General features: G+C 49.0%; 1 protein-coding gene across 8 annotated transcripts in view; it reads right to left on the bottom strand.

Moving 5' to 3' along the window:
* SYNE2 (spectrin repeat containing nuclear envelope protein 2) overlaps positions 1-27664 on the bottom strand; it is a 1840150-nt gene that overhangs the window by 1206601 nt on the left and 605885 nt on the right. For all 8 annotated transcript variants that reach the window (XM_069638223.1, XM_069638224.1, XM_069638227.1 and 5 more), the window contains 2 exons: positions 18579-18740; positions 16936-17037 (listed from right to left, as the gene is read on the bottom strand). In XM_069638223.1, the coding sequence (XP_069494324.1) occupies positions 16936-17037; positions 18579-18740 (264 nt within the window). The remainder of the gene's footprint in view (positions 1-16935; positions 17038-18578; positions 18741-27664) is intronic.

The raw sequence follows: 27664 nt of genomic DNA, 5'->3' as shown, positions 1-27664 counted from the left end.
TTTGCCATTCCTCCCCATCTGTGCTCTAACAGAATAGTTTTGGCGATGCAAGCACCACCTAATGGCCCAAACTAAAAGGGGTATTATGATCTTCAATTATTCCTGGTTGTGATCTAGCTCTTGAGGAAATGTAAGGTACAGTGTCTACCAGTCATCCTCACAACTCACTCGGTCATCCCCAGTGTAGCCTGTGGCTAGTAGTGTGTGTTTTGTATTTCTCTGTGTCTTTGTGTCTATGTGTATCCATTGAGCTGAAAGGAGCGTGTAAGAACAAGAGAGCAGAACTCCCCTGAGTGGCCCAAGAATGGGCCGGGCCGGGGAGAAACAAATCCAGTGAGGATTGAAAAAAGTGACAGTTGGAAACAGAGTAGAAAGGCGATAGGAAGCAGAGGGGAGAGAAAACAAGAAAAAGACGTACCTGGGAGGGGCAGCTGCCTCGAGCGCCCCCCCCCCCCCGGGCCTAGATTCATCCAATGGCACTTAGTGGCATGTGGGGAGTCTCCCCAGAGAGCGAGAGATCCAGGGGGCCAAGCTGCTAATGCCAGAGGCAGCTTGGCCGCCCCAGAGCAGTGGCCGTTGGTGGCCTGCCTAGGGGGCCAGACTGGACAGGCCCAGCATTTTTCAGGGCCCAGGCAGCCTGTTAGAGACTTCCTGGGCCAAAACACAAACAGACCAGCCTAGGCCATGTGTGGGAGGGTGGCTCAAATCGAGGCAGCCCGGCCATGCCCCTTGCTGGCCACCAGGCTGGGCCTTCATAAAAGTCCTACAGGCTGTGTATGTCAGGTGCAGCCCAGGAAGTTGAAGAGCGGAGGGTGGTGCAGTGAAGAACAAATCCAGGGTTAGCCTTGCCAGCCAACCTGGGGGAAGAGGAGGAGGAGGGAGTCCCGGGCTGCTCCATTGAGTGGGCCGGGTGAAGGCAAGCCCAGGGCCGCCCAGCGTAAGGGCCTGGGTGAAGGCTAGAGGCCTGACCACTGAGTCTTATGATGCATTGCTGAGGGGGCGGGCCAGAATCTCAACAAGAGTGAGGACAGGCAGCTGTGAAAGCAACAATGTCCCTGTTGTCATGGAGACGCTAGCTGATCCCAAAATGGCTGCAGGAGCACAATGGTTAGCAGGGTGGCATCCCCAGGACAACAGGGATGCCACCCGAAATCCAGAGGGGGGCATGGGCCGTGCAGTGAGAGCGGGTATCCCCACATCGTGGACGGGGCCATGCTGAAGAAAGTAGAGGGGCCAGGTCCCATCATTCATCTGCAGGGGACAGGGCCCCAGCCAGCAGAGCCACCAGCCAGCGTTACTTCGAGCCAGCTGCATCACCAGCGCAGAGCCAGCACCACCAAGGGCAGACCAATCAAGGTACTGTGAAGGGGTGACTGACTGCAGCAGTCCCCTCATTGTGACATAGTGTTTTGTATGCAGTATAGATGTTGTATGTTACTGTATATATGTATTGTAGTTATATGTATATGTAATTATTTTTATGTAGGGTAGTTGTAAAGTAGGTGGAAGTGTAGAGTTTGCAGTAAGTAGTAGGGGGTATGTTAAGTAGATTTGAAAGTGAAGTAGGGGTAGAAAGTAATATCTCTATATATAAAATGCTTAGGTATGTTTCACACTCAGTTATGCAATTTATCAGTGTTAGATTGCCATGTGCTGTCCAAATGGCAAAGTGCACCACTGTGTGCTCTTCTAATTCAACAACAGCTACCAATTTAACAAATAGAATGAGCATGTTTCCATGCGGTCAACTATCGCAAACATTCGTAATCATTTCAAGGTACTTCTCCCCGGCCCTCCCACTTCTCTTCACAAAGGTCATGGCGGTTCCAGTATCAAAGAACAGTTAATTACCAGCTAAACATTTCAGTCTCTAAAGAGTGAAACGTTGTAGGGTGAATGCCTCCTCAGGAGCTAAAACTGAAAGTAGGTGCTGTAATGATGCTACTATGCAATCTTAAGTCATCACGGGGACTCTGCAATGGAACAAGGTTGACAATGACGCGTCTACAAAGACACATCATAGAGGCCCGTGTAATCGATGGATACTGTTCTTATATCGTGCATACCTCTCATTCCATCTGATACAAATATGCCTTTCAAATTCAAAAGAAGACAGTTACTATATGTTTATCCTTTTCAATGACCATTAATAAGTCACAGCAACCTACACCCCTACCTGGAATCAATCAGTGGTAATTCCGATATTTAAGAAGGGGGACAGAAGTGACCCTATAAATTACCAACCGATATTGATCTGTAAGATATGCTAGAATGGCTATGTTATGCTGGGAACGGCTGGTATATATATTTATATATGTATATAAAAAACAATTCAGTGAAAAAACATTGTTTAAGGGATGTTATGGGTACAAGTAATATAAAAAAAAACAGAAATTCACCAGATGTTATTTTTTATATGGTACTGTGTGTACAACATTGGTTGTTCATTTGATAATGTCGAATCATGATATGGTATGGCGGAATGCCTGCAAAACATACATGAAATAGTGTAGATGGAATTGTAAGCCCTGATCAAGAGCTTGTGAAGGTTGAAACACATGCCGGCATTGAATGTTTGGACAATCATAAAACAACGTGTCAACTTTCGCTTTGCTTGTTGAATTTTTCTTGTTATGGACTTGGAATGCTGCTTTGGTTATGTCTAATTAATATAACAGTTAAGGAGCGCATGGATTAGAGTCTCACTGTTGCTTTCTTTCTATAGTAGGTTTCCCTTATTTTCTCCATGTTATTCCAATGGGTAATCTTTAATGATCTTAGTTGCCTCTTCCTCGTCTTAGTATGTGTTGGAAGTGGGGAGAGGGAGAGGGGTGAGACTGGAGATACCCCGCAAAGGCTGAGGGAAAGTAGTTTGTGGTGGTTTTAGGACTGGGGAAATACCATGTCTCACCCTTGGGTATCCTCCTCACAATTCCTTGTGACCCTCTACTCAGGTGAACCTTCCTCGCTTGTACACCCACTTTGGGTCGGGATCCAAAAGTGATGGCCCTTCCCTGGCCACCTGAATGGAAGATCCTGCCCTGTTTGTTTTTGCCTGCGGCTCCTCCATTATCGTGCGCGTGCCAAGGGGCGTGGCCACCTACACGCAGCAGTGAGCGCTGCCGGAGCTCGCTCAAATCATTGATTGCGCTTTGTGATGCCTGTTCAGCAACACCCAGACAAGGAAGGTTAACCCACGCATTGTCAGCCGGGCATTGTGACAACAGCCTTGTGTACAGCAGAAGCTTGAAGGAGGAACTCAAGCATTATTATTGCTGATCTGGACTGATCAGATAGTGCACATCAAGGAGGGTACACAGTGCAGAGCTTTTATTATATATGCTGCAGGAATTTACAGCCTGAAAGGAAGTTGCGCTGATATTAATCTGTATTGACACTTTGCATTGGATTAAGCATGGCAGCAACAATACCTCCACCCACAAGTTTTCTGGCTGAGCCTGGCCGTCCGCCTATTAGGTGGGATAGGTGGAAGGATATTTTTGTGAATTACCTTGTGGCTATGGGAGGAGACAGGTTCAGCTCAGCAAGGAAAAAAGCATTACTACGACATAACTTCGGACCGGAGGGATGCAGCATTTTTGATGGATTAGCCAAGACCCAAGGAGCAGAAGCTGGAGATGCAGATGAGCGTGCCACAGCTCTAAAACAATTGTAAGAGCATTTTGAGCCAAAAAAGAACGTAACCTTCGAACGGCATACATTTTTCCAACGCACACAAGAATCTTCTGAATAGGTTGAATCCTACATTGCCTCTTTAAGAACATTAAGTCATGACTTCGAGTCATTGACTGACTCATTGATAAGAGATCAGCTTGTGAGATGCACACATAATGTGAGGATTCAAGAAAAACTGCTTGCCAAAGACATTAAGTTAGAAGATGCAGTTGAACTGGCCAGAAGTATAGCGCAAACAACTCAATACATTAAGGAGTTGAAGGTCGATAAACAGACCTCTCAGGCCGTCTGTGCAGTTGGTCAAAGGAGGAAACCCAGCTTCAGTGCAAACAGAAGGGAAGTGTGGAATTCAAAATGTACAAGATGTGGCAGTCCCAAACATGGGCCGAATTACCCCACCTGCCCAGCCAGGTTTGCAGAGTGTTTTAGATGTAAGAGCAAAGGACATTTAGCCAATGCATGCAAGAATTCATCTATCCATCTGATAGAATCGAGAGGAAACAATGTAGATACAAATCCGATGACATATAATGCACCAGAGATGACAGCCATGCAAGAAACTGCTCCAAGACATGTCTTCGAGATTTCAGCCGTCTCAGGTGAACAAAAAGGACCCGTAGATGAATTTGAGATTGAAGGGCACAAAATGATAATGAAAGTTGATACATGCTCGCCGTGGACCATCATATCAAAAGAAACTCTGAGAAATGTATTAGGGAAAGAACAAGACTCACTCAAGCCGACTGATGTTCAACCCTGCGGTTATGGCGAATTGTCTATAGACATTCTAGGATAGTTCCATACGCAAGTGTTATACAAAGCCAGAAAGTGCTCTGCCCATATATTAGTAGCAAAAAGAGGTGCCTCATTACTCGGATGGGAGGAACAGAGAAAACTAGGGGTAAGAGTTCAAGCGAGTGCACTAGAACCAGTTACCATCGCCGAAATAGAGGAAGGTGGCCCATCAAGGGAATTTGGGAATGGGAAGAACTAAGAGGTATCTGAGGCAGTCATTCTGGTGGCCAGGGATGGATAGTGATGTAGAGAAAAGTGTTAGGAATTGTAAGGAATGTGTGAAGAGTGATAAAGGCAAGATGGTGAGAGAAGTTCCACTGGCTCCAGTGAGCGTGCCCAGCGAACCGTGGCAGAAAGTAGCTATTGACTTAGTAGGACCCATACAAGATCTTTTGGAAGGATATACGTACTTAATGGTACTAGTAGACTATCATACCAAATTGATAGAGTGGAAGGCATTCCGCGAGGCCACTACTGTGGAAATGATATCATTTTTAGAAGAAGTGTTTTACAGGGAGGGTTTTCCGTCAGTGGTGGTCACTGATAATGGTGTACAATTTTGCTCAGATAGAATGTTGACTTTCTTGAGGAAATTCAGTATCAAACAAGTGAGAACAGCTCTGTATCATCCCAGGGCCAATGGCTTAGTAGAAAGGGCCAACAGATTTGTGAAGAGTGGGATACAACTAGCATTGGCTTCAGGATTGGATTTGTCGAGAGTACTTAAAGAGATGGTTTGGAACTATTGTACCACACCACATTCGATCACGAGAATATCTCCATTTATGTCATTGAAGGGCAGACAACCGGGCACAAAACTTTGTCCAGGTTGGCTGGAAATGGCAAAAAGTGTAAATGTAGATTGTGAGAAAATTATGGTATTAATTAGAGAGACTCAGAACATGTATAAAGAGAAGTTTGATGAAGCCAATAAAACCAAGGAAAGGACGTGGCAGAAGGGTGACATGGTTCTGATCAAGAATCCCAGATTAAGTTCTAAATGTACAGAGAGCAAATTTTTGGGACCAAAGAAGATTGCAGCTGTAAGAGGAAATGTAGTGATTTTAGAAGGGGGAGAATGTTGGTCAATGTCAAAATTGGTCAAGTGTTTATCCAGTGTTGATGATGACAAGGTGAGGTACAGCCATGAAGTCGAGGGTAAATCCACAAACAGCAGAAACGAGGAAAGGGCACACTGTCAAGAGGAAGGGAACGTGGGTCATTCTGATGTAGATGTAAATTCAGGACTGTGTCCAGATAGAGTTAGAAACAGACCAACATGGCTCAAAGATTTCTATGTAGAATGAAAATCATTCAGCAGTTGCCAAGGGAGGAGATGTGTTATGTTTAGCATTTAAGGGAACATATGCTTCTATGTTTTATAAATGGGTAACAGTTCTGATGCATGATGACATGTTGTCTGAAAGTAGTACAGTGTGCTTAATGTTTCACATGAACTTATGCAACATGCTGAGCTGATCCAGTTCCAAAGGAGAATGTTTATCCACCTGGTGAAGTTCTGGAATTATTCAATGTCAGTTGGAGTTTGTCTCTGGGCAGCGCCTGCTGTTGCGTAGAGTTGTATTAATACACCTAATCAAACTTTCTAATGTGTGGAGAATCTTCTTAACACTGTCCAAATGGCCAACCAGAATGGTTGCCTACGAGTATCCTCCCTCCCTGGAACTGCTTAGTGATTAGGAGCTGGCCTCGGAAGCCCCTTCATGTAGTGGTACTTAAGGCTTAGCCCCGTCTCTGCTCCCTCGCTCTCTTTCATCCCTCTGCTCCTGGAACTTGGAAGAAGCAGGCCTGCCGACCTACCCTGCTCTTCTCCCACCAGAAACATCGCTTTAAGCCCTCAACTGGCCATACTGGCTGGGTGCATGTGTTTGGGCATATCCTGGTTAGGGCTTTATGTTGGTAGAAGGCCCGCCCGGCTTTCCTGTGTCGTTCAGCTGACTCCACTTTGGTGCTGAGTTCGGCTCCACCTGCCCTTTTCCAGCATGGGCTTCAGCCTTGCTGCACTTAGCTGCTGCCCCCTGGGAGGACGGTGGGGCACCAGTAACCCTCCTTGTGTGCTCCTCGGACCATCCCGGCCCGCCTCCTTCCTCGTTCTGATGCAATTTACTGTGGTTGTCCACTGACTTTGCGGTGCCATTTCCTGTGGTTGTCCACTGACGTTACGGTGCCATTTCCTGTGAGACATGGGAATCCAGGCTCACGTGTTCCCCTATCCTCCTCGCCAGTATCGACACTGCTGATTGGAGCGGCTTCCGTGGCAGAGCTGATGTTCCTCCATCTGTTAGTTGGGCCATCACTGGCCGAGGGTTGAAGCCCCTTGGCACCAGAGCCCTGTAAACCACACCTCGAAAGAAGCCTCTGCTTTTCTAGGTTGGTTCGCCTATTCATGGGAACTGCCCCTGTGAGTACTTACCTCTGCGTCCTGGGGTGGGCGATTATCTGTGATGCTCCCCTGCAGGCGTCCTACTGTTCCGGGCTCAGGATTCTTAGGAAGCGAGTCTCTGCTCTGGGGGTCTTCTTCATGCTATGCTCTCTTCTCCTGAACCGACCTCTGTATCTCTTCCTGGGGTCTCACCCGCTCCTCCCACGGCTTGTTTGACAACAAATCTGCACCTGTGGGTAAAACCACCCGCGGGTACCGATCTGGGGGCAGAGACTTACCTTTCCCATATAGGTGGGGGCCTAATGAGCTCACCCCTTTCTCTTCCGTGGGACTTTCTACTTACCCTGAAACTCGCCGGAAGACACTTTGCGGGTGCTTACCTTCCCCTGGACAGTTTTTCCAGACCCGCCAGACGTTTAGGGAGCTCTACGACCAAGAAATTGGTAACTACAAAGAATTTTATATGCATTTTTAAAATCTTGCGCTGTAGTTGTGGCACTGTAAATACATTTTTACACTGCAACTAATGATGACAGCTTAACTATTTTTTCCTTGCACTGATAATTGTTTCTGAACTGTATCCGAGTTTTTGGGAGGTCTTTGGCTGTGTGTAAACGTGTTCCCACCCTCCAGCGCTATTATTAATTATACTAAGTTAATTTCTAATATTTAAATACTATTCTCCCCAAGGGCTAGAATTATGTGCAGTATCAGAGCTGGATTTAAAAGAGGACATAAATTCAAGAAAATAAAAGAAGGGAAAGAAATAAAAAAGGAAGAAATAAAGGCAGGTGTTGTGTTGTGGCATGGCTGCCCGCCAGTGACAATACAAGACTTACAACACAACAGCAGGCCTCTATCGTTCAAAATTACAGACGTGCAATATATCCCGATGGCCACAAGGTGGCGACCAGTCCCAACGTTTCCGGTCGTTCATGACGGGCACTTAAGGTCCAGCAGTGTCTAGGCCCAGACATGAGTTACTCCAGGAGCAGTGTCTAGGCCCAGACACGAGTTACTCCAGGAGCAGTGTCTAGGCCCAGACACGAGTTACTCCAGGAGCAGTGTCTAGGCCCAGACATGAGTTACTCCAGGAGCTAGGCCCAGACACGAGTTACTCCAGGAGCAGTGTCTAGGCCCAGACACGAGTTACTCCAGGAGCAGTGTCTAGGCCCAGACGCGAGTTACTCCAGGAGCAGTGTCTAGGCCCAGACATGAGTTACTCCAGGAGCTAGGCCCAGACACGAGTTACTCCAGGAGCAGTGTCTAGGCCCAGACACGAGTTACTCCAGGAGCAGTGTCTAGGCCCAGACACGAGTTACTCCAGGAGCAGTGTCTAGGCCCAGACACGAGTTACTCCAGGAGCAGTGTCTAGGCCCAGACACGAGTTACTCCAGGAGCAGTGTCTAGGCCCAGACATGAGTTACTCCAGGAGCTAGGCCCAGACACCAGTTACTCCAGGAGCATTGTCTAGGCCCAGACACGAGTTACTCCAGGAGCAGTGTCTAGGCCCAGACACGAGTTACTCCAGGAGCAGTGTCTAGGCCCAGATGCGAGTTACTCCAGGAGCAGTGTCTAGGCCCAGACACGAGTTACTCCAGGAGCAGTGTCTAGGCCCAGACACGAGTTACTCCAGGAGCAGTGTCTAGGCCCAGACATGAGTTACTCCAGGAGCAGTGTCTAGGCCCAGACATGAGTTACTCCAGGAGCTAGGCCCAGACACGAGTTCCTCCTGGAGCAGTGTCTAGGCCCAGACACGAGTTACTCCAGGAGCAGTGTCTAGGCCGAGACACGAGTTACTCCAGGAGCAGTGTCTAGGCCCAGACACGAGTTACTCCAGGAGCAGTGTCTAGGCCCAGACACGAGTTACTCCAGGAGCAGAGTCTAGGCCCAGACACGAGTTACTCCAGGAGCAGTGTCTAGGCCCATACACGAGTTACTCCAGGAGCAGTGTCTAGGCCCAGACACGAGTTACTCCAGGAGCAGTGTCTAGGCCCAGACACGAGTTACTCCAGGAGCAGTGTCTAGGCCCAGACACGAGTTACTCCAGGAGCAGTGACATGAGTTACTCCAGGAGCAGTGTCTAGGCCCAGACACAAGTTACTCCAGGAGCAGTGTCTAGGCCCAGACACGAGTTACTCCAGGAGCAGTGTCTGGGCCCAGACACGAGTTACTCCAGGAGCAGTGTCTAGGCCCAGACACGAGTTACTCCAGGAGCAGTGTCTAGGCCCAGACACGAGTTACTCCAGGAGCAGTGTCTAGGCCCAGACACGAGTTACTCCAGGAGCAGTGACATGAGTTACTCCAGGAGCAGTGTCTAGGCCCAGACACGAGTTACTCCAGGAGTAGTGTCTAGGCCCAGACACGAGTTACTCCAGGAGCAGTGTCTAGGCCCAGACACGAGTTACTCCAGGAGCAGAGTCTAGGCCCAGACACGAGTTACTCCAGGAGCAGTGTCTAGGCCCAGACACGAGTTACTCCAGGAGCAGTGTCTAGGCCCAGACACGAGTTACTCCAGGAGCAGTGACATGAGTTACTCCAGGAGCAGAGTCTAGGCCCAGACACGAGTTACTCCAGGAGCAGTGTCTAGGCCCAGACACGAGTTACTCCAGGAGTAGTGTCTAGGCCCAGACACGAGTTACTCCAGGAGCAGTGTCTAGGCCCAGACATGAGTTACTCCAGGAGCTAGGCCCAGACACGAGTTACTCCAGGAGCAGTGTCTAGGCCCAGACACGAGTTACTCCAGGAGCAGTGTCTAGGCCCAGACACGAGTTACTCCAGGAGCAGTGTCTAGGCCCAGACACGAGTTACTCCAGGAGCAGAGTCTAGGCCCAGACACGAGTTACTCCAGGAACAGTGTCTAGGCCCAGACACGAGTTACTCCAGGAGCAGTGTCTAGGCCCAGACACGAGTTACTCCAGGAGCAGAGTCTAGGCGGAGCAGTGTCTAGGCCCAGACACAAGTTACTCCCAGACACAAGTTACTCCAGGAGCAGAGTCTAGGCCCAGACACGAGTTACTCCAGGAGCAGTGTCTAGGCCCAGACACGAGTTACTCCAGGAGCAGTGTCTAGGCCCAGACACGAGTTACTCCAGGAGCAGTGTCTAGGCCCAGACACGAGTTACTCCAGGAGCAGAGTCTAGGCCCAGACACGAGTTACTCCAGGAGCAGTGTCTAGGCCCAGACACGAGGTACTCCAGGAGCAGTGTCTAGGCCCAGACACGAGTTACTCCAGGAGCAGTGTCTAGGCCCAGACACGAGTTACTCCAGGAGCAGTGTCTAGGCCCAGACACCAGTTACTCCAGGAGCAGTGTCTAGGCCCAGACACACTCCAGGAGCAGTGTCTAGGCCCAGACACGAGTTACTCCAGGAGCAGTGTCTAGGCCCAGACACGAGTTACTCCAGGAGGAGAGATGGCACGGGTCACGGGGGCAGGCCTGGTGAATGCCTCCTGGTGCCAGAGACACCCTGCCTTCAGGAGGATAACCCTCTCTCGTGACCCCAGCCATGTCGAGGCAGAACCAGTCTGCTTCCTTCAGAGGCCCGGCCGCTCCTTCTACACCACAGGGGCGCGCAGAACAGAAGCCCCCCCCCCCCCCAACCCCCAAAGTGGCACAGGCTTATCTGAGCGCCGCCACCTGCACCGTGTGTGTTGGGAGCCGTGGTGTAACACAGCCAAGAAGGAACACATAAAGCGGATGCCAGCAGGAGGCAGGGCGGGCACTCTACTCCGAGGCCACTGTTTACAGATGCATGGCTGTGCCACCTCTTCATCTTCGCCACTGTGCCACGTAGTGAATGTTTATTCGGGACTTTCACAACAAAAGCTTACATGTAAAATGGCAAGCAAAGTCTTCGGGCACTTTGCTGAAGTGCCCCCCTAGCCTGGCATTGGGCCGACTCTCAGAATCAAAATGGAAGCATTTGATGAATGGTTGAAGAACCGGAAGAGGAAGCAGCATTTTAGATGAAAAAGTACGAGGTCAAGGAAGAGTGTTTTCTTGTAGAGGAGGACGCTTCTTCTCTGCCTTCCACACAGTGCACGGTGACAGGGTCCAGGTCATGAGCCCGTGGGGGCAGACGGGGGACCCCAGTCTCTGAAACCCCTTCATGTGCCATACCTGTTATTGGTTCCATCCTGTCTCAGAAGGCGTTGCAGCACCTTTTCTGGCCAGTGTTCTTTTTTTATTGTTCTGAATCCCAGACAGGAACCAAACTCCCAGAAGGCGCCTGCGAACAACCAGAAAGTCCCAGACAGGAACCAAACTCCCAGAAGGCACCTGGGAACAACCAGAAAGTCCCAGACAGGAACCCAACTCCCAGAAGGCGCCTGCGAACAACCAGAAAGTCCCAGACAGGAACCAAACTCCCAGAAGGCACCTGGGAACAACCAGAAAGTCCCAGACAGGAACCCAACTCCCAGAAGGCGCCTGGGAACAACCAGGAAGTCCCAGACAGGAACCCAACTCCCAGAAGGCGCCTGCGAACAACCAGGAAGACCCAGACAGGAACCCAACTCCCAGAAGGCGCCTGCGAACAAGCAGAAAGTCCCAGACAGGAACCAAACTCCCAGAAGGCACCTGGGAACAACCAGAAAGTCCCAGACAGGAACCCAACTCCCAGAAGGTGCCTGCGAACAACTAGAAAGTCCCAGACAGGAACCAAACTCCCAGAAGGCGCCTGGGAACAACCAGAAAGTCCCAGACAGGAACCCAACTACCAGAAGGCGCCTGGGAACAACCAGGAAGTCTCGGACAGGAACCCAACTCCCAGAAGGCGCCTGCGAACAACCAGGAAGACCCAGACAGGAACCCAACTCCCAGAAGGCGCCTGCGAACAAGCTGAAAGTCCCAGACAGGAACCCTACTTCCAGAAGTCACCTGCGAGCAGCCAGAAAGTCCCAGACAGAAACCAAACTCCCAGAAGGCGCCTGGGAACAACCAGGAAGTCCCAGACAGGAACCAAACTCCCAGAAGGCGCCTGGGAGCAGCCAGGAAATCCCAGACAGGAACCAAACTCCCAGAAGGCACCTGGGAACAACCAGAAAGTCCCAGATAGGAACCCAACTCCCAGAAGGCGCCTGGGAACAACCAGGAAGTCCCGGACAGAAACCAAACTCTCAGAAGGCGCCTGGGAACAACCAGGAAGTCCCAGACAGGAACCCAACTCCCAGAAGGCGCCTGGGAACAACCAGGAAGTCCCGGACAGGAGCCCAACTCCCAGAAGGCGCCTGCGAACAAGCAGAAAGTCCCAGACAGGAACCCTACTTCCAGAAGTCACCTGCGAGCAGCCAGAAAGTCCCAGACAGAAACCAAACTCCCAGAAGGCGCCTGGGAACAACCAGGAAGTCCCAGACAGGAACCAAACTCCCAGAAGGCGCCTGGGAACAACCAGTCCCAGACAGGAACCCAACTCCCAGAAGGCGCTTGCGAACAAGCAGAAAGTCCCAGACACGAACCCAACTCCCAGAAGGCGCCTGGGAACAACCAGGAAGTCCCAGACAGGAACCCAACTCCCAGAAGGCGCCTGCGAACAAGCAGAAAGTCCCAGACAGGAACCCTACTTCCAGAAGTCACCTGCGAGCAGCCAGAAAGTCCCAGACAGAAACCAAACTCCCAGAAGGCGCCTGGGAACAACCAGAAAGTCCCAGACAGGAACCCAACTCCCAGAAGGCGCCTGGGAACAACCAGGAAGTCCCGGACAGGAACCCAACTCCCAGAAGGCGCCTGCGAACAAGCAGAAAGTCCCAGACAGGAACCCTACTTCCAGAAGTCACCTGCGAGCAGCCAGAAAGTCCCAGACAGAAACCAAACTCCCAGAAGGCACCTGGGAACAACCAGGAAGTCCCAGACAGGAACCAAACTCCCAGAAGGCGCCTGGGAGCAGCCAGGAAATCCCAGACAGGAACCAAACTCCCAGAAGGCGCCTGCGAACAAGCAGAAAGTCCCAGACAGGAACCCTACTTCCAGAAGTCACCTGGGAGCAGCCAGAAAGTCCCAGACAGAAACCAAACTCCCAGAAGGCGCCTGGGAACAACCAGGAAGTCCCAGACAGGAACCAAACTCCCAGAAGGCACCTGGGAACAACTAGGAAGTCCCGGACAGGAACCCAACTCCCAGAAGGCACCTGGGAGCAGTCTGGAAGACCCAGACAGGAACCCAAATCCCAGAAGGCACCTGGGAACAACCAGGAAGTCCCAGACAGGAACCCAACTCCCAGAAGGCGCCTGGGAGCAGACAGGAAGTCCCAGACAGAAACCAACTCCCAAAAGGCACCTGGGAACAACTAGGAAGTCCCAGGCAGGAACAAAACTCCCAGAAGGCACCTAGGAACAACCAGGAAGTCCCGGGCAGGAACCAAACTCCCAGAAGGCGCCTGGGAGCAGCCAGGAAGTCCCAGACAGGAACCCAACTCCCAGAAGGCGCCTGGGAGCAGCCAGGAAGTCCCAGACAGGAACCCAACTCCCAGAAGGCACCTGGGAACAACCAGGAAGTCCCAGACAGGAAACCAACTCCCAGAAGGCGCCTGGGAGCAGCCGGGAAGTCCCAGACAGGAACCCAACTCTCAGAAGGCAGCTGGGAGCAGCCAGGAAGTCCCAGACAGTAACCAAACTCCCAGAAGGCACCTGGGAACAACCAGGAAGTCCCGGACAGGAACCAAACTCCCAGAAGGCACCTGGGAACAACCTGGAAGTATCAGACAGGAACCCAACTCTCAGAAGGCACCTGGGAGCAGTCTGGAAGTCCCAGACAGGAACCAAACTCCCAGAAGGCACCTGGGAACAACCGGGAAGTCCCAGACAGGAACCAAACTCCCAGAAGGCACCTGGGAACAACCAGGAAGTCCCAGACAGGAACCAAACTCCCAGAAGGCGCCTGGGAACAACCAGAAAGTCCCAGACAGGAACCCAACTCCCAGAAGGCACCTGGGAACAACCAGGAAGACCCAGACAGGAACCCAACTCCCAGAAGGCACCTGGGAGCAGCCAGGAAATCCCAGACAGGAACCCAACTCCCAGAAGGCGCCTGGGAACAACCAGGAAGTCCCAGACAGGAACCCAACTCCCAGAAGGCAGCTGGGAGCAGCCAGGAAGTCCCAGAAAGGAACCAAACTCCTAGAAGGCACCTGGAAACAACCACGAAGTCCCGGACAGGACCCAAACGAGCAGAAAACCCAAAACAGTGCAACTAATTCGGACTGTGAGCCAACACCAAAAGCAGATGCCCAGTGCCATGGAGCAGCAAATAACTCTGTATGGCAGCGGAAAATCCAACTTCCAAAGCCACCTCATGTCAGACAAAGAGCAGAGCAGCCCTGACAGACTGTTAGAGATCCAGTCTGAGGGGCGTTAATCTGTGTAACACAGTCCCCAGAGATAAAACGGGCAGCGGATTGGATCTTGGAGTAGGGCGAGCCCCACAGCAAAATGAAGGGGGGAGGAGGAGTCAGAACCCGCAGAACCACAGTATAAAGTATGAAAGGAGACAGAAGGAAAGGCAGAGCCGACATAGACGCAGCAAGTGGCCAAGCGGAGGAAGGACGGTGCAGCAGAGGGGTGAGGTGGATTACTCAGGCACTGTGCACGCTGCAGTATTTAGGAGTGCGAGTGCCACCAGCTTATCAGATTGAAACAGTGAATGGCAACTGGTTTGGGAAGGTGACGGTAGTAGTGAGGGAAGAGTGGGGAGTGAGGACGGTAGGGAGAGTGAGAGAGAGTAGAGAGGGGTGTAGGAGTGGGGTACGAGGAGAAGAGTGTAGGAGAGAAGTGGCGGGGGTGTTGTGGGAGAATACTGAGAGTGAGTGTATTGGGAGAGTGAGTAGGGCACTATATCCCTGAGTACAAGTTTTTCACAAGAGGTTGTGTAGTGAGTGGGTAGGGGACAGTAGTAGCTGTGCCGAGAGGAGAGATTAGAAGTAGTGCGGAGAGTGTAGTAATAGGAGGGCATTAGTGGTGTGGAGAGGGGAGGGTGGTGGTAAAATCGGAGGCTGGAGGTAAGTAGTAAAGAAAAAGAGAGGAACATAAGGGGCTGGGGACCCTTCTATCTGCAACGCTCCCTAAATATTCCCCTTCTAGTCACCTGTGCTCCTTTGGTTCCTCACATTTTAGAATACCAGCTGCTGTCTATCCCCTGCACTTGCCTCGACTCACCCTCAACCACTGCACGCTGCACTTACCTTTCCTCATAGCACTTCTCCTGCGGCTCTCCATGAGCACCACAGCACCTATCCCATTCCCCCCCATCTCCCGCACTTGCACGTTCTGAACACTCACCAGGCATAGTAGGTTTGTCTTCCCCTTCCCGTTGTCTCTTCTTATATTGTTGTATTTAATTATTTAACATTGTTGCAATTACATTGTCTATCATCCCCTGTCCCCTCCCCGTTGCACTCTGGGCACTTTGAAACAGTATCTGCTTCCTGTATAAGCGCCTAACAAGTGAACAATAAATAAATAAAAGGGGCGATGGAGAAGGGAGTGCCAGGGAGAGTGAGAAGAGATGGTGGGTGGAGTACGAGGGAGGGGACTAGGGGAGATAAAGGAGAGCAAGAGAGAAACCCAGGGAGGGGAACACCAGACCCAGTAGGGCCTGAGTGTCTGGAAGGCACAGATCCTTATGTTGTCCCATCATTTTAGGAACTTGGAGCAGGGGCTGTTAGGGAGAATTCTCATTCAGTGGCTAATTTCCCTTACCTACTGAGTCCCTCAGCAGCTTTGCTGGATTTCTGGAGTTATTTTTCCCACTCTTACCCATGTTTTGCCATGTGTATTTCCTCTGTTTTTGTGATTGTGGACTCTGGAGTACACCACTTCAGTAGCCCCCTTCTTTTGTGTGTCACACAGCACCTTCAGTGCAGTGACACAGGGTTGTCTTTCAGACTTCCCACCGACTCCATTTCTGAGGCTGACTACTGTCCCCCAGAAAAGGGTAAAGTTGCCATTAACTTTACTCAGTCATTTAACCACAGATCCAATACACCCCATCCTACATGGAGTATTGGAAAGGGTTACTTCTTAGCCCTTTTTATCTGTACCTCCTAGAGCATTGTTTCGCTCTTTTAACATTTAGATTTGGCTGTGGCAGTGGTATCTACCCTACCTTTTTTACCGCGATTATATTAGATAAACGTGGTATTGTTCTTGGCTATTATATTAGCCTCGAACTTAAACCCGCTTGACCAAATACTATTTCTTTTGGCTCCGGTCGGGTTTATTCACCATTTCTTTTTGTTAAAGTCCTTCTTGTGTTTTACTTTGCGCGGCAAACCAGGTTTGCCTTATTTGTTCACTGTCTTTTGGCGGGCTTCTGCCAAGAAGCCCTCCTCTAGGCGCTTGGGTGTCTAGGTGGGCTGAATGTGAGGGAGGGGTGTAGTCACCCCCTGAACAGGGTATCCTAGGAAACCCAAGTCGCACATTTCCATGATTGGCTGAGGTGGTTGTCCGGGCTAGACAGCCCTCCTGCTGCGTGATTGACAGCCAAACTGTGTGAATGGGGGATTTTCGCATAAAAGGCAGTACTCTTGGGCTAGAAGTCAGAGTAGCCACTGGAAGTACAACGAACCGAAGAGAAGCAGAGAAGAAGTTGGCTGCTGCAACTATCCCATCCCGGTGAAGCCCTGCTGCAGTCCTGAGCTATCTACCCTTCAACGACCAGAGAAGATCCAGTCCGGAGTCTTCTTCCCTTGAGCCTGGTGGGGATAACCAGCTCATCTTCTACCCTATATAACGTAACTGAATCATGAATGAAATATGTTATGTTTAATTTAGTTGTGATGTTTTATATCTGCTGTGAAATCTTTTATGGTTTAACGCCGAAATAAAGTTGTGACTGAGTAACCATGAATGATTTCGCTTCCTTCTGGAAATCTCTGTTGTGTTCTTAAACAGGAAGGCAGGCCTACTCCTGAAAGAAAGACTCATTTACCCCTTCCTGGCCTATCTGTAGTATCATCCCGCCTGATTGGCCATACCCCTTCCTGTGTAATGCCAGTCAACCAATCAACGATAGGCTACAATGTACAATTAGGAAGGCCAGGCCTCACCTGCAGCTCGAGCGGCGGCTCACTGCTGTCCAGGATCTGCTGAATCTCTGCTGATCTTCTGCTGAACTCTTCCATCTTTTCTTCTTGCAGCTGCAGACCGGCCTATAAATGCAAGCACATGCGCACTGAGGTCACGACATTTAAATGCGCACTGAGGTCACTCCATTGAAATGCACACTGTGGTCACTCCATTGAAATGTAAACTGTGGTCACTCCATATAACTGCACACAGAGGTCACACCATGTACATGTACAATGTGGTCACAATGTTTAAATGCACACTGTGGTCACTCCATTGACATGTACACTGTGGTGACTCCATTCAAAAGCACACCGAGGTCACAACATTTAAATGTGTACTGTGGTCACTCCACTACAATGCACACTCTGGCCACAGCATTAAAATGCACACGGTTAGCAGTCCATTAAAATGCACACAGTGGTTACTCCATTAAAATGTCCACTGTGGTCACTCCATTAAAATGTCCACTGTGGTTACTCCATTCAGATGTAGAAATTGACTCTGTCTGTTGACACTTGGCAGGCGGTCATTTTACATTCCAGAAAATAAAACAGACCAAGGGCTTCATTACAAGTGTGGCAGTCTGGAAATAAGGGTGCTGGTCGCACCGTACCAGCACCCTTTCTGGACCGCCACAGTACAACTCTGCGGGTGGGGGCCGTTGCGCCCATAGGCCTCACCTGCCGGGTGCAATGGCAGATGCTTGCAGAATTCATGGAGGAACTTTTAATATTTTTACCACACATATTAATAATAATTTGTAATTAAGTTAGCACCACTTTGCCCCTGACTATATTTTGGTTAAGCTGCAAAACATTATTTTTAACAACTCTGCAAACGAGAACCTGTTTTTGTAAGCATTATTATGCCCACATTATTATTTTTCCTACCCATTAATAAAAAATAATGCTTAATATGACCCTTTAACTTTTGTAGCTGAGAGGTACCGCCATGTAAAGTGCGGCAGGTAATTCATGCCGCCCCCCCTTTGTGGGTGCCAGAGTTCGGTCCCCTCAGGTGACCAATGCTCCTTCCCTCTGTTGGTTTCTAGTTTATTTTTATTTTGGGGGGATTGAGCGAAGTCTATAAACCAAAGTTGCCCACGCAAGGGCAAATCCCACAGGAAAGAAATAGCAATGTTGGCCCTGCATCACCTCTCACAGCTCCCTCCTTTTAGCGCTCCCCTGTAATATACCCCTTATTCTAAATGTTTGGTTTCATTTTGAGTCTATCTGAAAAGAAGGACTGGGAGAGCAGAGCCACTCTCGCTGGAAGGTGCCGAGGAGGACAGACGGACATGTGCAGATGTTCCAGTAGGACCTTCTTTGAGGCCAAGGTGACCTTGAACACAAAAGGCACGGATATTAGCTTTTGACGTCCCTCAGGCCTATTGATCAGATGGTGGTTGCAGCGCAGTTGAGTGACCACCAACTGATGAAGAAGCCAATTGACCATCTAGGCATAATATCCTTGTTTAGTCCAATAACCGATATCAAAACTTGAACTTTGTGTGGTCGTATCAGTGATCAATTTGCCAGTGGTAATCCATTCCTGGCTACGATATATTTCCCCTTGAAAGCTTGAGAAGGCTTGTGGAGCCCAGGCCTAGTCACTAGATTACCTGCAGCTGTGCTGCGTCCACCTCTGCCGGATGCCGAGCCTTGTCTCCGGAGAGCTGTTGTTGAGTCCACTCCTCAACACTGTCTGCTAATTTGAGGACTTGCTCCCAGAGCACCAAAGCTTTTCCCAGATTTTCGGTATAATTTTCGACCTTCTCGTTTATCTGTAAGTGGAAATAAATAGAGCATAAGGTTACACTTCCAGAAGGACATAGAGAGAGAAATAAAATACTGCAAGGCCATGCTTCCGGCTTCTAGTTGCGAAGGTCGTGTGAACGTGGTGTCGTACATGTAGGACGGTACAGAACAGATGAGCAGACAATGCTATGTCCATGAGGTGGGTACAACAGTGCATATTGTGATCTTATGCCCTCCGGGTATGCCTCAGGTTTGCCGGGAGGCACAGGGCTCACATGGGAGTCGCATGGGAAGATGACTCCCTCAGCCGGTGCTGGTGCCGGGGGACCACACTTGGTTGACCATCTATAAGGAATTTGGGCACATCCGTGGGATCGCCAGCACATGTTCAGTAATGGCAAAGGTGGCTGCAGCGGGGGAAGGAGCTGTGCAAGGAGTGGCTGCCACGCAACGTCCACCAGTTCCCTTGTTATGACGGGGGAGGGGGTTTTGACTCTGTATATGGTGTGATCTATGACAGGATAGGTGTCAGCCAATGGTCTGAGACACATCTTGCTCTTAGCCGTTCTCTTTTTATTGACAACAAACTAAACATAGGATCGGGATTAAAGCCTATGGGAAATCTCAGCGGGAGGTAAACACAATGGGAGGATGTCCAAATAAAAAGTCTCCAGGTCTACACAAACATGTGTTAGTGGTGAGAAGGGATCCCCGCGGTCCTGAGCCTGTGCTCCCTACTCTCTTACCCTCTACTCAGGGTTGTCACCCTCTTGAGTTCAGAGTCTCTCCTGGACTTTTGCTGAGTTCCAGAATGTACCCTTTGTGTCTTGTTTTGACTCTCCTGGGTAAGACGAGGCGTTGAACCTCTTGAGCTTTCAGGCACCACCACCGGGCACCCGACGTCTCCCCTCCTGTTCTTTCTAAGCCCGCTTCTTTCGCTTCACCCTCTGTACCTGGCTATGCTGTCTCCGGACACTACCTAGACTCTTCTCTCTTAGCACCTCTCCTATCACACCCATCTCTCTCTCTACCTGGGTGTTTCTCTGCACCTCCTCAAACCCACGTTGCTCTTCTACCCATTTCCCTCTTTGATCACTCCCTCGTGGCAACCTTCCTTCTTCCTCTCGCTGATCCCGTCCTTCCATCTGATGTCTCTCTTTCTTTGCTCACCGGGTCTCTCACCACTATCCCCCTTTTTCTGGCCACTCCCCCCGGCCTTCCTTCCTTCCTCTGCTCTTTCCCTCCTCCTGTCTTTTGATAGACTCATGCTTGCACCGGTATCCTAATGTTTCACTGACAGTAATTCCTTCATGGTAATTTACCATTAAGTAATTACTTCGAAATTGCTCCTAAAAAATATAGGTATTTGTGAGTAGAGGTTAAAAAGGGGGTGGTGGTTTGGGGTAGAGGCAGAAATGAAGGCGAAAGGGGATATGAGGGGGATCCCCCCAAATAAAAAAAAACATTCAATGCAAAATTTGGAAGCAATGAATTTGTGGTAAATTACCACAAAGTAATTACTGGTGGCAAAGTAACATGGAACTCCTCCGCTGATTGCTCTTTCCTGGCGCTCCGCCCTCTTCTTCCCTTCCTCCACATGGCCTGCTTCTCCTTGCTCTATTCTTTCTTCTCCAGCCTGATATTTCCCCCCTGCCGCTCTTTCCTTTCTCTGCTTTTTCGTCCACCCTCCCGGTGATCTCCTTCTGATCTCCTGACCTGAGATGGTGCACGCCTATAGAACAACAATCAGGGAAAGCCTCGCAAATGAACGGCTCAATGTTGAGATATGGCAGCAAGCGAGGCAGCTTACCACTGGACCACACTGTTAGGATTTTTCATGCCAAATCGGAACCATTGTTGACCTATGGCGCAGCCGTTTGGGGGTACCATCCTACAAAGGCAGTCCAAGTCAGATTACATTTTAAAGGAAAATCATGGCCATTCCCCAGGGCTCCCCAGGGTTCCACAGGGTATTTTCTACACTAGGAATGCAATTTGACTTATATTGAAGATCTCATATCCTTGCTAGCCTTACCCTCCTGGCAACGTTTATGGGGGAATCCCCCATCTGTCACTTACCTGAACCTTCGTGAAAGACGCAATGCACTCAAACACGCCTAATTCATCCCCTCGGCTAAACCACATGAACACGTCTTTGCGTATTCTAGGTCTTGAATACCTCTATAGTGAATAACTACTTTTTAATAATGCCGAAGGAAGGCAGTCGGTGAATGTCTTCCTGTCCCGTAAAGTCGATGCCAGGAGGAAGAAAGAATGTCCAATTCCACCATAAAGACATCACCGTCGTCCGCAATCAAACATGCTCAGCACAGTGGTTTATAAATCAGAGGAAAAGGGTAATTATGCTTCGTTTTAGAACAAACCTACTGCTTATAAGTGATATCGTGCCATTTGCCCGGGGTGACAGCGCGACCAAGCGCAAATTTCCCTGCTCTTGGCATAATGCAGAGGATTTGTAACATTTTGTGTTTTTCTGTCCTGCCTTCATGGCATTGAGGAAGACATTTCTCCTCCCTTTATTGAGGGCGTTTGGAGTGACGCATCCTCTACCTACCTTTAGGTTTCTTTTGCCAAGTTGTCCGCCCCAGCACCAAAAACCCGCTCTTCATTTAGAAGTAACATGAATTCATCACCAAGACGAATTAACCTTCATATTCCATTATTTGAAGGCTGAACTACTTGTCTCTCCGGGGTTGGAAATATCAACGTCTCTAGGATATTAAGACCCATTAAGGAGGTGAGTATCCTGATAACTGAAGTAGAGGATCTGCTACTAGACCTAGACATAGATGGTCTCGGTGGTCTGAACGCCCACAAGCCCAGTGGTAGTGGAATTAGCAGTGGGGCGGATGCCTCGGATCAAGACCGTCGGCCGTCGGTGCACACGATGAGTCGCTCTAACTGTGCGGTGCTAAGCCGTGATGACATTTCAGCTGCACCAATGGACTGTCAGGCTTCAGTAGCCCCTATTAGCACAATAGGGGCTACTGAATCCCAGAAGCCCAAACAGGATCTCTTGGCGCCTTCTCAGATTAGCTACCGCCCGGGACAGGAAGAAGGGTAGAACTATAGATTTTTAGCTAAGGACACCACTAAGTCTCGGGAGGATAGCTTAGGGGCAACGTGCTCACCTTGGAAGCAAGACGACATGAAGCAACACAGGTTTGATCCCTGGGTTCGCGTTTAGAAACCTCTTGGTATTAAGCGCGTTATAAATAACCTATCATATCATAATGGGCCCCAGCGATACTAACAGGGGCTCCCTTTGAGAGGGAACTGGGAATTGACCGGAAACCCCGAATACAACCCTATTAGAGGGGATTACTTCCAGGTCCTGGGATGATCCGATTGAAAGCATTAGAGAAGTTAATAGAACACCAGGTGTGCCCCAAAACCCCACGGCTAATAGATTTGAACCTCTGGCCGAGCTAAAGAAGGCCGCTGATAGTGGGCTGATGAGAACAGTCAGGAAGAGGCCGTCTAGGAAGAGGGCTAGTGTCAGGAAAGGCATGGAAGTAAATTTAAAACAATGATTACCAGTGGCAAGAATGAACCCGAAAGTGGCACACAAATCCCAAGTCCAACCATCCGTCTCGGAATCAGTAGTTCCCCGGCTACCGGAAGCGGCTGAACCAATCTCAGAAAGCAAAGTCACTCTTAATTTTTTTTATTTTTTTTATTTTTTTATTTTTTGATTTAATTGTATTACAATTTTTACAAAACGGGAACTCCTGTGAACTCCTATTTACAGTTTATGAAATTTGTAGAGTAGAGTGGCCTCGGCTCCATTTAGCTATATATAATGGATCCAATCATGTTTTCCCTTCTTCAGGTTTCTTTTTTGGTAATGGAAGTGATCGCAGGGCTCTATCCGTGCATAGGATCGTAGAATCCAAACGTAGTTCACCGTTTGAGGGCGGCGTGGCCATCCTTATTGTTTTCCCTCATTGTAAATTCAGTGATTTAAGAAACAAGCTTACGCCTATCACGCATCTCTTATTGTTCCCGTTGTTCAATAATGACCAGAGGTTCTCCTGGTCTAATGTTGCATAATGTTTCAGTGGGTCCGTGAGGAAGCGAGATCTTTCTGACACCAAACCTATGCAATCCATTATTAGATGCTTTAAGGTTTCGACGTGCTCAGTTGATTTACAGAAACGGCATAGGTTCGTTTGTGTTTGCTTACGGATTACCAAGATCTCATTGGTTTTCAGTAGGTTCAGTTTAAATCGTAAGAATAGGCGACTGAGTCTCTTATCCGGGAATTTATGGAGGTATCCTCGGACTGCATTTAGCTTCATGGGAGCGTTAGGCAAACCAGCTGTTAGTAGGTGGTCGGTTGCCAGTTCTTGTGTGTGGATCCAGTCCGCTTCGAACAGTTTTGCCACCACTCTGTTCGGGTTTTGGATTAGAGTTTCCAACGATAAATCCAATTCTTTCAGGAGTGCTAGATTTGCTTGTTCCCACTCCGCAAGCATCCGGGTATCTCCTTCTGTCAATTCTTTGCGGATAAGTTCTAGCACTCTTACTTCCGGCTTGTTGATAACTTTACGATATAGCATCAGCGATGCTCTCATCTTAACTGCCAGGAGTGATGAGATGCAGAGTTCCCTCCTTATTAATGGCATAGGAGTGGATGGCGCTAGGCCCAAGACGCTTCGCCAGAAGTAACCTTCGTATTTCAACCAAATTGAGTTCGGAACCGAAGGCATAGCATCTATGCCATATATCAGTGCGGGTATCACCTTAGCCTTATAGAACCTCAGAGTGGGAATTAGCGAGAAGCATCCGTGTCTTCTATCCACTGCCTTGGCTTGGGCTGTGAGATTTTTCAACTTTGTCCAAAGTGTATCTAGCGTGGTCTTTTCGTTTTTCTCGTTGCTAAGTGTAATTCCCAGGTATTTGAAAGCCTGCACTGTTTCCAGTTTCTTGCCCTCACAGTACCAGGAGCAGTTTTTGAACTTTTTTGGTGGTTTCCCCAGAATGAGTACTTTAGTTTTTTCTTTATTTAACCGGAGATTATTTTTTGACATATATGCTACCAGGTTATCCAACTGACGCTGAAGACCAATAGGCGTCCTATCCATCAGGATAATGTCGTCAGCGTATAATAGACGATTGATCTTCTCTCCGCCCAGGGCTGGTGGAAAATGTCTGATTGCCAGGCTTGATTCCCCGTAGTCTGCGATGTATGCGTTGTATAAAGAGGGGGCCAAGGGGCAACCCTGTTTCACTCCTCTGGCTGTCATTATCTTTTCGGATAAGATTCCTTCGGCACTGAGCCGGACTTGAATAGAGGTTCCTTGATGCAACGCCTTTATGGGGTCTAAGATTGAGGCCGGGCACCCTTTTGCTTCTAATTTCGACCAAAGGCGCTGTCTATTGACCTGGTCGAATGCTTGTACCAGGTCAATAAAGGCGACGTAGATCGGAAGACCACCTTGTATCGCTTTTGCTTTCAGGGCGCTCATAAGCAAGATGTTGGTGGTTGTCCCTGAGTTCCTCACAAATCCGTTCTGGAAGGGATCCATAGATTTGGAGGAAAGGATCCATTGTTGAAAATCGTCCAGTGCAAAGGACGCAAACACTTTTCCCATGACGTCCAGAAGAGCAATTGTGGCAAGAATGAACCCGAAAGTGGCACACAAATCCCAAGTCCAACCATCCGTCTCGGAATCAGTAGTTCCCCGGCTACCGGAAGCGGCTGAACCAATCTCAGAAAGCAAAGTCACTCTTAATGAGATTAAGGACCTAATCAACTATATAATTGGCAGCAAGCTGAACGAAATAGTGGTCATGTTAAAGGGTATTAAAGATCGGGTGGTACGGTTGGGTAAACGGTGTAGTATTACCAAGAAACCCTGACCCCATGGCCTCCGTGAGTAATCAGGATTCACAGGGCACAGTTTAGAAAGTAGACACTCGTGTCAAACCCTAAAGCAAATGAACGCAAGACTCAACCCCCTGCAGATGCCATGGGCTCTAGTTCTACCCCCCCCCCCGCAGAAAACCTGGCTGTAGTTCCAACAGGCCTAGGTGGGGTGTAGAACGACATTCCTTATGGCAACACGTTATCCGCTTTAGAGGAAATAGAGCTCTCCCCACTCAAACCATGCCCACCCCCACAGGCTTAAACCTTACACCTTTAGGGAAATCTCGCCGGACCCTAAGAAATAGGAGTGAGATAAATATGGGGGGAGGACAGGGTTCCCCATGAGTGTTCATGACTAAAGTCCTGCGTTTGTCCTCTGGTTCTTATCAGAATCAAGAAAGCCTCACTAATAAGTGTATTCCTTGGTTCCGCCACACTAAGGGTGGCTTATCATTAATTAGAGAAGATGGGAATTATGGGGTGTCGTAGAAACCCAACCCCTAACTCTCCCTTTGACCACATCCAGGGGTTTTTCAACTCATGGTTTCTGGTAGAAAGAGTTTTGGGGATGGATTTGCGGACGTATCCATGGAACGCCATCAATATTGTTGCGAAATCCTATAAATCCTTTGCCACCAGTGGGGTTTAATCAACAAGACCAGGGTGGACTGGGAAGATTTGTAAACTTACCAGGCAAAGGGACAAGATGTCCCCTGGGCCCTCTCATCTTCTCGAGCCACTACGGAACACATGGGCTTGGAAGCTGTAGATTGGCTGGAACGTGGTAGTCTTACTGCCGATAACTCTCACGCACAAAACGTTCTCCCGTCATATCGATGATCCAAATAGGTGCCAATTTATTCGAGAACACCTGGTGATTCCTTTTCAAGAAACTTGGTCAGTTGAAACTATTATGTTTCATGGGTTTATAACCATCCCAGCTGCCAAGGGTCAAAAGGGGAGGCCATGGGGTGGCCTACAAGTCTGACTCGAAGTTAATTTGGAGTTGAAAATAACTGATCTGTGTACAAACTCGCCCGACTTACAAATGTTGCTCATTAAAATGTCAGGAACATATGTTGCTTTGTAACCTGTACAATGGACCGCAGGGCCATCAAGGCATGTCAACATTACACAATCTCCAAAGTCTGGCAAAAATCAAAGAATCCCCCCTCCCCACACTGATAAGTAACTATACACTGGTGGCAGGTTACTTGAACCTACAAATAGAACCTCAAAGAGATACAAGGGGCCTCTGGGATGACCAAGACCAAGCATGGGACATACCCGCTCTCATCGCTGGTCCTCTCAATGGAACTCACCCAGTGGGTGTGGAATCCCTATGCATTTTATAAACCCTTCATCTTGTTCGCGTCCCTAACGATCAGCCGGCCAAACCAACATTCAACGGGGGATGTGGGTCATCCTATATTGACTATATTATGATTTCCGGCAGTAGATGGGAAAAGGTTCAGGATTTCGAGGTTCAAGCCAGACCGGAAGTGATCACCACCCATTGATCATTGCCATTTTGTCATTAGGTGCGGCCAATTAGGCAGTTCGTTTTCCCATGAGACAACAACCCATAAATCAATACAATGGGAACGAATATTAGAGCACGGAGCTAAATCCTCGCCATGCCGTGCAATTCTAGAACATCCAGAGATGATCTGAAATAGTAAGGTCCCAGACCTGCAGATAGGGAAGGAGTTTGAGTTGCTGGGAGCAAAACTGGCGCCGTATGTTTCCCCGACTATAGCGGTTATGAAAAAGAAGGCTCTGCTAACCATTGGCTAGTCTGACAATGCCAGTGCCAAGGCTGAAAAGAATCTACCAAGATGAGATCTGGGTCTGGATAAAATTGAGCTATGATCCCCTTCGAGGGTAGTACAAAGATCTGATTACCCAGAAAAAGAGTGAATTTAAGGTCAATCCCTGGTGTGCTCTCACAAAAGGATTAAATGATTGAGATGACATCACATTCTGGAAATTGGTCACTGCAAAGGAATTGAATGGGAACCAATCACAATATTGTATGTTTCCAACCGACCTTTGGTACCCCCACTTTTCTGTTCTATATAAAGTTGGGGAGGAACCGACGGCCCGGTATAACTAGACCCTTGCTGCAGTGAATGTGGAAACCCCAGCATTATTAATATCAATCAAAGATGTAAAAAGGGCAATCTGGACCGCAGTTTCATCAAAAATGTACAATGCAGTTCTTAGATCAGGGCCTATTCCCAACTCTTGGCTGAGCGCAGTCATTGTCCCAATCTACAGAAAAGGGGAAGGGTGTTTCCGGGAAACTACCGACCGATCTCCCTTCTAGACTGCACAGGTAAGACGTTCGGGCAGGTGATCCTTAACCAACAGCAGGAATGGGTCGATAATAACAATATGTTTTAGTGACCTACAAGCTGGTTTTCGTGCCAATAGGAGCACAATAGATCACTGCTTCCTGCTGTTCTTAGTGATTGAGAAACATATTGCACGTCGCAAAATTAAATGATATGCTATATTTTTTGACCTGAAAACAGCATTCGACACAGTTTCACAAAAGTCATTGTGGCAAATCATACGAGTTTGCAACAAACCTCCACAACTGCTGCACTCCACAACTGCTGAACTCCACAACTGCTGCACTCTACAATGCTGCACTCCACAACTGCTGCACTCCACAACTGCTGCACTCCACAACTGCTGCACTCCACAACTGCTGCACTCTACAATGCTGCACTCTACAATGCTGCACTCTACAATGCTGCACTCTACAATGCTGCACTCCACAACTGCTGCACTCTACAATGCTGCACTCTGGAGAGAAAAAGGCGAGTGCAGATTATGGTGTAGGTGGGGAGAGACCAACTCATTCATTGTAAACAAAGGGGTACGACATGGATTTGCGTTGGCCCCCCTCTTGGCAATGGATGCCCGTGCTAGCGGTGCTTTGACCACCCGGAGATGGCATCCTTGGAGATCCCTCCTCTCGTCTATGCGGTGATGCAGGTATTTTGGCTGCCACACCGATGGGTTTGAAAAACGTTTTGAACATCTTTT

This window comes from Ambystoma mexicanum, chromosome 14, assembly GCF_040938575.1.
Source record: "Ambystoma mexicanum isolate Mex_15411 chromosome 14, UKY_AmexF1_1, whole genome shotgun sequence".
Classification (NCBI taxonomy): domain Eukaryota; kingdom Metazoa; phylum Chordata; class Amphibia; order Caudata; family Ambystomatidae; genus Ambystoma; species Ambystoma mexicanum.
The sequence above is the reverse complement of the archived record's forward strand: the minus strand, read 5'-3'. Positions and strand labels throughout refer to the sequence as shown.